Source organism: Rhagoletis zephyria, unplaced genomic scaffold (assembly GCF_001687245.7).
Source record: "Rhagoletis zephyria isolate East Lansing unplaced genomic scaffold, Rhagoletis_zephyria_1.1 Rzeph_scaffold_06604, whole genome shotgun sequence".
NCBI lineage: Eukaryota > Metazoa > Arthropoda > Insecta > Diptera > Tephritidae > Rhagoletis > Rhagoletis zephyria.
In genome coordinates, this window is record NW_016163687.1 from 2519 (window position 1) to 15492 (window position 12974).

The following is a 12974-nucleotide window of genomic DNA, read 5'->3' on the forward strand; positions in this document are numbered from 1 at the left end:
CATAGTAAATATGTACATGAAAAAAAAAAGTGAAGAGTAAACCGGTTCGGGGAAAATTAAACTCATAATAAGACTGAATGTTTTTTTAGTACTTGAATTTAAAAATTGGAACATTGTACTTAATAAAAACTTTTTGAAGGGTCGTAAATCAAACCTGCGCCACTAAATAATTACTCGCTCGCTGCGAAAAACTTGAAAAACTGGAAACTTGGCAAAATTGTAAATTCTTTTCGATTGACAATGCACCAGTTGAGAGGACTTTCAGTTATATTTATTTATTTTTATTGCGGTGCAATAATTACTTTTTGAGAATTTCATCGGGGCTGCAAATGTTGGATGTATCCTCCTGACTTTCATCTTTCATGTAGCATCATGGCACAATCGTTGTTTAAACACCGTTTTTTTCGAAAGAATTCTTCATTCTCATTCTTTTGATTGTTTCGGAATTTGTCACGTCATCACCGTTTTTCGATTTTAGTTTTTGTAACTCATTTTTAATGCTTTCTTCTGTGACTGGTTAGATATACGTCTATGCACTTGCACAATATTCCAGGGACCGAAAATAACAGTTATTTTTTACCGAGTTAAATTTGGTCTAATATTTTTTTATTCCGAAATAAACTTCCTATCCGGATAATAAAGAAATAGCTTATCCAAATTAAACAAATTTGGTATCATATGAAAGGGGACTGAAATAGCTTTTAAACAGAAATAACGAATGAAGGTTACCACCTCTATTTTTATTTTTTTATAACTTAATGCTAAAGAAATCCATGTAAATACTTACCTGACCCAATGTGTGTTCTATGGTAATTAACATTTTTATTGAAATATTTTTCAATGTGTGGCTTTCCTCTTTTAGACATTTCAGCTTTAAAGCTATTTAAGTACTCTTTCATTGGATACCAAACTTGTTTAATTTGGATAAGCGGTTTGTTTATTATCCGGAAAAGACTTCTATTTCGGAATAACAAATATTTGGCCAAGTTTAACTCGTAAAAAATAATTATAAATTTCGGTCCCTTCAATATTCCCATTCGCAAAAGATCCGCATTGATTTTTGCGAAGGCGAAAGCCAATGCGAATGTTAAAATTAATGCGGAAGCTACGCGGTTGCGAATGCGAATGCGAATATATAGTAGATATCTATCATTCCCTTAGCGTAAAATAATTTATGGGCATATCTCGGCCATAGCGAAAACCTGTCGCGTAAGTTTTAAGCGCAAATATTTCTGTTCAATTGGCTAATATTCTAAATATGAACCAGAATGGCAAGAAAATGCAATTTTTAGGAATATCCCGACGATAGCGCCACCCAGCGAGTGCATTTTTTGTCAGAACATTTATTTTCTAAGTGCTGACACATGTTGCAAATATAAACCAAATCGGGCTAGCCGTTTAGTAGTTTAGTGACATTTAATGTACAGAAAACTCTATAAAATTGTGAAATCGTGACGTCTCAGCATTCTTCATTTTTCGGCAACAGCAAAAAAGTTTCAAAATTTTTTAAATCGAAAAACCTTCCACAAAGAAGTGCCAAAATAGTACTTTTGGAGAAAAATAAAACATTTAGTTGATTGTTTGTATTTTCGTCGATTTTAAATTTGCTACCCCAAAATAATTGATATCAAATAAAATACCTCTTTGAGGTAAAATTTTCGAGTGACGAAAGCTGAGCTAGAAACACAAAATTTATGATATCAATTTCGTGACGAAAATTATACGCATTTTTTAACTGCCTTTGAAACGTACGGAAAATCTTTTTTTATTTATTCGAAACGTTGCGAATTTCCGTTTACTGCTAGAAACACAATTAAAACAAAACAGAACTTTTGCAACGATTTGTATGAATAAAAAAGATTTTCCGTACGCTTGAAAGGCAGTTAAAAAATGCGTATAATTTTCGTCACTTAATTGATATCATAAATTTTGTGTTTCTAGCTCAGCTTTCGTCACTCGAAAATTTTACCTCAAAGAGGTATTTTATTTGATATATACTCTACTGTAAGCACCTAACATATAGTATATGACAGCATACCAAATTTCAAGTTCATGTGACTTATAGTTTCAAGCAGCAAGTAAATGCAATTGTTATAAATATCCCGACACCAGCGCACCTAGCGATTAAATTTTTAGTCGAAATATTTCCCTTTAAGGGGCTGAAATATGTTCCAAATATGAACGAAATCGGTCCAGCCGTTAGTAGTTTAGTGACATTCAATATACGGAAAACTATAAAATTGTGAAATCGTGGCGTCTCAGCATTCTTAATTTTTCAGCAACAACAACAAAAAGTTTCAATTTTTGTTAAATCGAAAAACCTTCCACACAGAAGGTCCAAAAAAGTGCTTTTTACAGAATTGAAATCGGTTCAGCCGTTTGGTCAGGCATCCCCGTCATACGGAAAACACGTGATTTTGTTTGCCAGATATACGTTTTATAAGTGCACTTGCCCTACATTCGCACTCTCAAAAGCTTGCGAATGCGAAAGCGAATGCGAATATTAAAATTAATGCGGAAGCTTCGCGGTTGCGGAATTCTAGCACACAAAAAACGGTTAGACCGCGAAACAGCAGCCGTTGATAGAGTAAAACCAGAGTCATTACGTTACGTAGAACCGGCTGTCGTGGGAATGATGGGTGTCGTATAGTTATTATAGCATCTTATATTTAAATACTTTCATTAAAAATTACCTGTAAAGCACTAAACTGCAATTTCTCTTCATCTTGTGATTGACCAATCTGTGAAGTGAAGCCCAGCGGTTTTGAAAAAGATCCACACCATGTTGCAAATAAATTGAAAAGACTCCGCTTAAGCTCGCGTGTTAGAAGTGTGCCACATGACTCTACTAAAATGGATTACACAAAAAATACAAATTGGTGAATATAAAGCATGAAATTGTTTCCAATAGAGTAACTTACGCGAGAAATTCTTTATCATTTTGCGAATGAAATTACAAAAATGTGCTTTAACTTCCCGAATACTGGTATTGTCCTTATCAGTTTCAGCTAATAGATATTGAATAGCGCCTTCTATGTATTCCACAAATGTAGGATGTAATGACATCGTGTCACGTTCTAACACACAGGTACTGCGCGAATAAACCAAAATACATATATATTAGGGATGTTAATTTTTCCGCTTTTTACCATCCCGGGAGAAAATATGGAGAGTAAAAATATGGGTACCAAATGAAACAGGAAGTTTCTTTAGAATTTAAAAAAATTAAATTTTTTTGGATTCAAAAGGACGAATGGGTAGTTTTTTGAGCTGATAAAGTTAGACGGACGGAATTCGAGGATATCATCGACTTTATATATGCCCTTAATATATTATTTTTTCAAAAGCAAATATTGCGAAATTTCAATGATAAAATTTTAAAAAACATTTTCAATACTTACTAGTCCTTATATACCAAAAAATTTAATCTGATTAAATTCTGCAGAATTTCCTCTTTAATTTGATAGTACTACTACTTCTCTAAGCACATGTCACTGAATTTTTTAAATCAGTTTTAGGTTACTGACGTCAGAGTAAAAAACTAAAAAAGCAATTTTAGTTTATTTGGCCCATGGTATCGCGAATACTATATTGATGTTTGTGTGTAAAATTTACTATCGCACGGTGTTATGTGTATAATGAGCTAGACATTTATGAAAAATATTGATTATTAAATAAAAGAAAGAAATATAGCCAATACTGGTCAAGAAAATGAAGTTTATATTATTGCCATCAGTGCAATTTACAAATCCCGAAAATCCCGGGCTTCTTGGGACTTAATAAAAGACCGGGGTCCCGGGATCACTAATACATTCCTAATACATATACATATACATATGTAAGAGATTAGACGGCCAGAAAAAATTAAACGTGTTTCTTTTAGAGGAACGTAACTTTTTAGCAGTGATGGACATATTTGTGCTTACTAAATAATAAGTACGAAGGCAATTAGGTATTTATAGTACAAGGGCTGTCTGCTTAAATATTTTGGATTATACAAAATACCAACTATGTAGAATTTACTTATTTTCATAGCACAAGATACGAATGGCCTTATTCATAAAAAATAAAGTAGGTTTATAAAGCTTTATAAATTGACGTGTTCATAAATTTTTAAATTGATAAACCTTTTGTACACTGGTGGCAAAAAATAGCTTCTTAGCCATTATATGCACCCCATCGTTCATATCTCCAATTTGAATTAGGGATGTAAATTATGTTGAAAACATCGATATTTGAAGAATCGATGTTTCGAAAAATTGCATAGATGGTAGTTCGATGCTTCGAATGAAAACATCGATGTTTTAACCGATTTTTCTAATTTTTATTCAACCTGTGGGCTCATTCAAAAAGTTGAACTAACGAAAAAGATTACTGTCTTTTATTATTAACATATTGATTCAGAGAGGTGGTTTACAAAACAAATATAAAGTAAAAATTCAATCGCATACGTATATTTCTATTTCACTTTTCACAAATATTGTAAGGTAAGTTAAATAAAATTTCACTGAGCCCGCTACCAATTTATCAAAATACCTCCAGCACAAGCTTAGTTCGTTTATTACTCTAAAATATTAACATGAATTAGAATCTCTGTCATAATGCAGGTAACACACATATGTACGTTAAACTGGTCCAAAAATGTATGTAAAAAAATAAAGTCGGATTTTTAATGCCGCCACCCCCTAAGATTGTTATATACCAAAAAAAATATTACCCTTTTTTTATAAAAAATAATTGTAGGTAGTGCTCAAAGCGCTCAAAGTTTTCCATGTATTTTATATGGAGAAAAAACAACTTTTTGTAGAAATAGTGTAGTCTTCTTGAAAATCAATGTTTTTCGATCGGAAAACTTTACTTATCTTCAGGAGATTCTCAGTAATAATACTCAATTGTTTCTTCAACAGTTTTTTCATGGTAACTATAGGTTCTCCAAAACCCTTAGAAAATGCAATGGGGGGACCAATAAAAAATCTTTAATCTTAAAAAATGGTTAAATAAGCAACTGGACATTAATACTGGAAGTCTCCTGAAGAGAACCACAGTTTTCCGGTCGAAAAATATTGATTTTCAAGAGTTTTATACCTTTTCTACGAAAAAAGGTTTTTTCTAAAAAATGCATGGAAAACTTTGAGCGCTTTGAGCACTCCCTAAATATTTTTTGATTTCGACATAAAAAATAGGGGTATATTTTTTCGATATAGATCAATCCTAGGGTGTGCCGGCAATAAAACTCCGACTTTATTTTTTTTGGACCACTCTAATGTACATATTAGGGATGTTTCGAATGTCGAATGCGAATTTTCGTAATGCGAATGTGAATGCGAATGTTAGCAATAACATTAAACAAGGTATAACCAACTTAAGTCATCTATAAGCTATAACCAATTGAATGTGAAATAACACAAATTTGTTTTATTTCATTTCTCGTGGAGCAATAAGACCAACTTTTAAACTTAACAATTGAGTAATAAAGCAAAATAGTGCACATATGTAGGTAGTCGCCCAGTTACATTTGACAAAAAGTAGTACCTGAACAAGTTAAAGGGACGGATTTGTAAATATACAATTTTGAACGTGCCCAGCGTCGCGGCGGTCCGCGTTCGCGCGCCACCACGCGCCTCCCCGCCGGGCCGCGTCCGACGTCCGCGCCCCCTCCCCTTTTTGCAATTAAGCACTGCTGTCATTTTAACTTTTTAGAAAGAATAATAATAAAATGACACTAGTTTACTTCTGAAACTGCTTTTTAATGTCCAAGTAATGGGAATTATTGCGTATGGTGTTATCGAATGCACCCCACCCATGGTGGAATTATATGTACCAGGTGAAGTAATATTAGAGTGAGAAGAAATATTTTGACACTGTGTTATTTGAAAACATGCCTATAAATGTGACTATAAGACAGCCGAATGTCAGAAAATAAAGCGAGAAATCTGTTTTATTACTTCATCTGTTTATTGCGCCATTCATCCCACCTGCTTGTACCGAGTAAACGTTCAAATTTAGAAGTCAGAGAGTAGGTAAAATTTTACATTTTACATATTTTACTTCGTCTTCGTAAACGAAATCCACATTTGGGATATGGTGAAACCAGTGATGATAATGCAGAAATTTTAAATGCAGATAAAACTCAAAACAATATTCTCTGTGTTATATGATGCGAACAGGAACGGCAACTTTTGTTTGTTCCATGCCATGGAGGAATTATACCAGGTGAAGTAATTAGAGCGGGAAAAAATTTTTAAAAATTGCTTTTAAAATTTGACTATAAGGCAGCCGAATGCCAGAAAATAAAGCGAGAAAGCTGTTTTATTACTTCACCTGTTTATTAGGCCATGGTTCCATGCAAACATTTTAAGGTTTTCCAGCAATGTTTTCAACATTTCAAAAACATGCAGACAAAATTTCATACAAAAGCGCTATGTCCAATTTGTTGAGCAGTTATTAAAGACGACTCTTTTCCTATATTTTGTTAGAATTTTACTTTCTTCATATGAATTCTATCCCATTTTTTGTTTAATTGTATTTTCGGAATAAACAAAGTTCTTTTCCCTTCTGTCCGTAAACTGGTTTTGTTACAAATAGTATAAATAAGCAATGTGAAATAAGGCAAATTTTTTTTGGGTCATTGGTACAGCTTTCCGGCCGGTACATTAAAAGACAAACTGCGTTTCCTCTTCCTCCTACGCGTTTCGGCGTACTTCACGCCTTCATCAGGGAGTCTGATTTATTGTAAAAAACAAAACATAATACACACAACAATTAGACATAGTTACATATGACTGAAAAATATATGTATATACATATACATATACACATCTTTTTTATCACAATAGCACTTACGTATTATATTAGTATAACGATTTACATAACAATAAACGCAAAACATTGCACTGCACACTTTTATTTGACGTCACTGTCTTCGCTCATCTGATTTATTATTTTGTATTGCCGTCCGGTACGCACAATTTACATTGGCAAAGTCCTCTTTAAAGTTCATCGCGTCCCTTATCCTCTCCTGTATTCGCAGACTCTCCAAAGTTAATCTGGTTTTTTCTCGTTTTTCTACGTCCAAAAATATGGTGTTCTCAAAATCTGCTGTATGTTCGCTATTCGTCAAGTGCTGTGCAAGTGCTTTTGTTGTCTTCTTATTTTTCTCGTCTGCTTGGTGTTCACTAATTCTGACTCCAAGGGCTCGTTTAGTCGTGCCTATATATACTTAGTTGCAGTTTTCGTTGACTTTACCTTTGCATTGGATTTGATAGACCACATTATGCTGTTGTTGTTGGTTTATCTCGTCTTTTGTTTTGGTGAATACAGTATACTTTACTTAGCTGTCCATCCTTCTTTGCACGAAAAACTTGTGCACTTAGCCGAAAAAAGCACTTAAGCGAATTTTCTTACTACTTCAATGAGGAAGGTATCCGAATCCCTATGAAACCAAATAGTGGAGTAGCACTTATATATAGATTGGCGCTTACACATATGTTAGTGTTTGGCCGAGCTTCTCCTCCGATTTGTGGCGTGCGCCTTGATTTTGTCACACAAAGTGGAGGGACCTACAGTTTTACGCCGACTCCGAACGGCGATTGCATTTTTATGAGAAGCTGTTTTTCATGGCAGAAATACACTCGGAGGTTTGCCATTGCCTGCCGAGGGGTGGCACTTACCACGTAGAAATTACCGCAATCGAAATTTATTTCCTAATGGTATCTAATTATGTATATAGCTACGTCAACCCCCACATCGATGCTAATATAGTCAAAGATATCACACAAAAATGTTGGTCCCGATCGGAGACGGTTAAGGCGTGTCGCACAGAGGTCAAAGTTCAGATTCCTCTATGGAGACTCAAAAAATTCAAACTAATATTTTTTGCAACTAATACCCAAAATCGATACATATAAATTTTGGTCCCGATTTGAGTAGGGTAAGGCGTATCGCACAGGGGTCAAAGTTCAGATTCCTCTATGGAGACTCAAAATAGGGGAGTCTGAACTTTGCCCCCTGTGCAATACGCCTTAACCGACTCCAATCGGGATCAAAATTTATACGTGATATCTGCGCCTACAGTAGTATCGATTTTGGGTATTAGATGAAAAAAAAAATGTATTTAAATTTGTTGAGTCTACATAGAGGAATCTGAGCTTTGACCCCTGTGCGACACGCCTTAACCGTCTCCAATCGGGACTAAAATTTATATGTGATATCTTTGACCGTTGTATGAGCGACTGGGGGGTGAGATTTAAAATTTCATTTTAAGGGCCACCAGAAGCTACATAAAATGATAGCCGTTTTCGTTGTTCTGCGAAATGAGCAAAATAAATAAAAGCTTGTAAAATTAGGGTAAGAGTAGAGCCAGTGCAGGTAAACGTAATATTTTCTTTGATAATTGATAATAGTTACACAATTTTTAAGGCGGGTATCGCTAATTTACAGGTATATTGAATGCATCTATCGGAGCAGTTTCCTTATAAATGTTAAAAATGATGCCGCTGATGCGAATTTTGGGGTAGGTATCTTAAATGTGCACTTAAGTGTAAAGGCAGCAAAGCAANAGTAGAGCCAGTGCAGGTAAACGCAATATTTTCTTTGATAATTGATAATAGTTACACAATTTTTAAGGCGGGTATCGCTAATTTACAGGTATATTGAATGCATCTATCGGAGCAGTTTCCTTATAAATGTTAAAAATGATGCCGCTGATGCGAATTTTGGGGTAGGTATCTTAAATGTGCACTTAAGTGTAAAGGCAGCAAAGCAAAATATACTGTATTTTGTTTAGCGTGCTGTGTGGCTTATATGTTATGTTCTTGTTTTGAATATTCCTATGCAGTGTTTTGCTGTCAGTTAGGCCTTGTATGTATGTGACTCCTATAAATCTCCTGTTTTCGCTTCTGCTTGAAGACTTATTGTTTGTTTGCGCTGATTCTAATTTTTTAATTGTTATTACCATTATCGTGTTGGTCCCCTTGCTGTGGGAATGAGGTTTAACTGGTGGTTTAAATCTTCCTTCGGGGGGCTTTAAGCCAGCACGAACCAAGAGGGAAGCTCCGTGTGGAGCTTGGTTGATCACCCATCTGCGTAACTTCGGGTGCCGTGTTCCTCCAATCATACATACGGAGAGGACCGTACCGACGATTCCCCCATGCTCGTCCTACCTACCAACCCTTCTCTCCCATCTCGCCCTATCCTCCACCGAGCAGTGCGGACGTTTATGAACCACGAATTTAAACAAAAAACCCGCCTCGGATAACCGAGAACCCCCCAAAAAATTAGACCCACCCATTCAGGAAAGTCTGGTCTGTCCTCGGACAAGGCCAAGCAAGCCAGCGGTGCAATGCCTGTGGCCAAGCCAGGGCAGAGCATACGCTCCGTCCCCTCTGGGACTGCCTCAAAGGCATCGAGGCCCCCTTCCGGCAACCGGTCTAGCCATGTCCCCGGACAAGCTAGCGAGGATATAAACCCGTCTGGTAGCAGACCCACCCTCGCAGATAGGCCTTCGGGACGCAAGGGCAGCCCTGTGAGAAGACAAGCTAGCCCTGCTGCCGTCCCCGCCACTCCAGGAGGCAAGGGAGCATCGACAGGTGAAACCCCTAAAACGGCGTCGGCGACATCAGATCGCATGGCTAAGCCAGCGGCCTCTAAGGTGCGCCATTCTGGCACTAATGTAGCAATGGGCAGTAGCCATGCCCAGAAGCACATTAATGCATCAGAAAGGTACTATAGTACCAGATGGTCAGCCCTCAGGATCCTGGAGAGACTGAGGGACAAAAAGGCAGAAGATCTGACCGCAGAAGAGCTGGACTCAAGAAATTGGGCCGAAAAGTTTATGGCCGAACACCAAGGCAAGCGGAAATCTTCAAGGGAGTTATGCTCGGATCCCAAGAGAACAAGGGTATCCGCCACCTTAACAGCAGATGAGCTGCAGAAAAGATCCTCCGCGGATGTGGCGAAGGACAGATTCATTAGGGCTGTGATAGACCGCAGCTCACTTGATGGTGCAATCTCACCACATAACTGGGACCTGGTCAACAGGCGACTCTGGGACGTCCTAAGGGAAAACCCAGGACCACCTCCCAGTTGTGCGGACGCCGGTTCGTTTCAAAACCGCGTCAAACTGACGAGGTGTGCAGATCAGAGGTCCGTTGACCTATACACCCTGGCCATCAGTCGCGTATGCGAGGTCTCGCCGGGTGCATACCTTGAGGTAATCAAGCGGGAAGACATTCCCAATCGGCCTAGATCCAGGGCCTGGATTCCAGTCTTCCACACGGACCCACAGGAAGTGCTGGAGTGGATACGCATGCGCAGCCCCGAGCTACCCACCCACGATTGGAAGGTAGCAAAGATAGGCGACATCGACGGCAAGCGAAGGTTAGCGGTAATAGTCATCAACAAGGAATCAGTAGAACCGCTTGCCAACCAAAACTGGAGGATAAATTATGGCTTCCAAGCCTTGAACCTCCACGTTTATCGGCAGGACGTGTTAGAGAAGCAACACCCTACCGACGAAGCGAACGCAGCAGAAAGTGCTACTGACGATGAAGTGGCATCCACCTCCGGAATGGTAAGCGCACTCTTCGAGAGGGTGACTATAGAGGAGAGGGCGGGGGGGCTCTCCGACTTTTCCGACACCATGGTGGAAGGAGAAGGGGAGGATATTCTCCCCCTTTCTGATGAAGAGGACACCAACCAGACTGTAGTTGGCTGTCCAGCAGCAGTACACGAAACTGATGGTGGGGATAGTTCAGATCAATCTCCACCACTGTAAGGCGGCCTCAGCCGCACTTTTCCTCCGTCTCGCCGAAAGAGAAGAGGAGATCGCACTCATCCAGGAGCCTTGGGTCATAAAAGATCGGGTTTGTGGATTGAATATGAAGGGATATAAGCTGGTCTATGTCACTGACAAAGGTAAACCCAGGTCGTGCATACTGATAAAAAAGTGTATTAATGCATTTCTCTTGATACAGTTTAGCGATGCGGACAACGTCATCATAGCAGTGGAATCAAGCGGAAGGTCTACTTGGCTGCCTTCCACATATATGGCCCACGACGCAGACACACCACCACCACAATCCTTAAGGAGCGCGGTAATGGAGGCTTCTAGACGCGGCACTCCGATGGTCATAGGAGCGGACGCGAATGCCCATCATCACATATGGGGAAGCTCAGACACAAATGAACGCGGTGAGTCGATATTCGAGTTTATTATGTGCAATAACTTACAGGTTAGCAACGTAGGTGATACCCCTACCTTTGTGACGTATGTCAGAAGGGAGGTCCTTGACATTACATGTGTCAATGAGTAGAGAGCAGAACTCTTGAATGACTGGAGAGTCTCTAAAGATAACTCCTTTTCAGATCACATGTACGTTGTTTATAACCTATACGTACCAGTAAGAAAACAATAAGCGGTCTTAAACCGCAGAAGAACAAATTGGAAAATGTTTGAAACAACATTTTCTAATAATATTTCCGACCACACAAATCAAATAAACTCGGAACATCAACTTGATAACGTTGTAGACGATATAACTAAAGCGTTTCATCGTGCAGCAAATGTAGCCTGCCCAATCAGGGCAAAAAGCAGGACACCAAAACTTCCATGGTGGTCCACTGAAATCGCAACCCTCAGAAGGGAATGCAGATCAAAATTTAATGAAGCTAAGAGTTCTAACTCTTTTTGTGAATTTAAAGACAGGCAACGCCGATTTAAGTATGCAATAAGAGACGCTAAGCGCATGGAGGAACTTCTGTCAGAAGAACAAAAGTACTTCGGAGGCCAGCAGATTGCGCAAAATACTATCTATGAATCCCAGCAATATTAGCTATCTCATTAAGGAGGATGGTGATTGGACAACTAGCAGCGAAGAAACTCTAGAGCCTCTAGTACAATCGCACTTTCCGGGTTGCATCCATAGTAGAGCCACCAATACCCGAATCACAGACAACCATAATGACATTCCAGCGAATATCATTACCGAGGGGAACATAAAGCGTTCTATTAGCAGCTTCCAACCATTTAAGTCTCCGGGACCAGACGGTATTATTCCCGCTGACCTACAGCATACAGCAGAAATGATTGCACCCATACTCGTACCAGTCTTTGAAGCAGTGTTACGACTTAATTATATACCCCACAAATGGGAGGAGGTAAGAGTAGTTTTAATTCCCAAGGCAGGGAAAACTACACACACGAGACCAAAAGACTTCAGACGAATTAGTCTGTCGTCTTTCCTGCTGAAATCTCTAGAGAGACTAATAGATAGGCATATTAGAGACGAGGTGGGCAGCAAACTTTCGGCAGCCCAACATGCCTACAAAAAAGGGAGATCAGTTGAAACAGCACTCCATTCTGTAGTGCACACAATCGAAAGATCACTATATTACAAAGAATACACTCTCGCGGACTTCGTGGACATCGAGGGTGCTTTCAACAATGTATCTCCTGCAGCGATTATCTCATCTCTGACAAATCTGGGAGTAAGCAAGTCACTAGTCTCATTTATTGAACGAATGTTAATCGGTCGAGAAATAAGCGCAGGATTAGGTGAATCAGTAATAAAAAGGTTCCCCGTCAGGGGTACATCCCAGGGGGGTGTAATATCACCGCTCCCGTGGAACATAGCAGTAGACAGCCTTCTTCGGGAATTTGAAGATATCGGCGGTCAGATAATAGCATACGCCGACGATATTGTAATAGCTATCTCGGTTAAACATCTCTCAACATTGACAGATCTGATCCAAAGATCCCTCAACAAACTATCCTTGTGGTTTAACAGGCGAGGACTGGGAGTGAATCCTAAAAAAAACAGACCTTGTGCTGTTCACTAGGAAGCACAAGATACCTGATCTCGGGAACATAACTCTAGAGGGCAACACCCNTTGTGGTTTAACAGGCGAGGACTGGGAGTGAATCCTAAAAAAAACAGACCTTGTGCTGTTCACTAGGAAGCACAAGATACCTGATC

The 12974-nt window shown here is 38.8% G+C and overlaps 1 protein-coding gene across 1 annotated transcript in view; it reads right to left on the reverse strand.

Annotated features, from left to right (window-relative positions):
* Window positions 1-2546: 2546 nt before the first annotated feature.
* LOC108373333 (protein furry-like) overlaps window positions 2547-12974 on the reverse strand; it is a gene marked incomplete at its 3' end in the record, with an annotated part of 24193 nt that continues 13765 nt past the window's right edge. The window contains exons 2-4 of the mRNA XM_017629206.1: window positions 2922-3091; window positions 2694-2848; window positions 2547-2621 (exon numbers count right to left, since the gene is read on the reverse strand). Coding sequence (XP_017484695.1) covers window positions 2547-2621; window positions 2694-2848; window positions 2922-3091 — 400 coding nt within the window. The remainder of the gene's footprint in view (window positions 2622-2693; window positions 2849-2921; window positions 3092-12974) is intronic.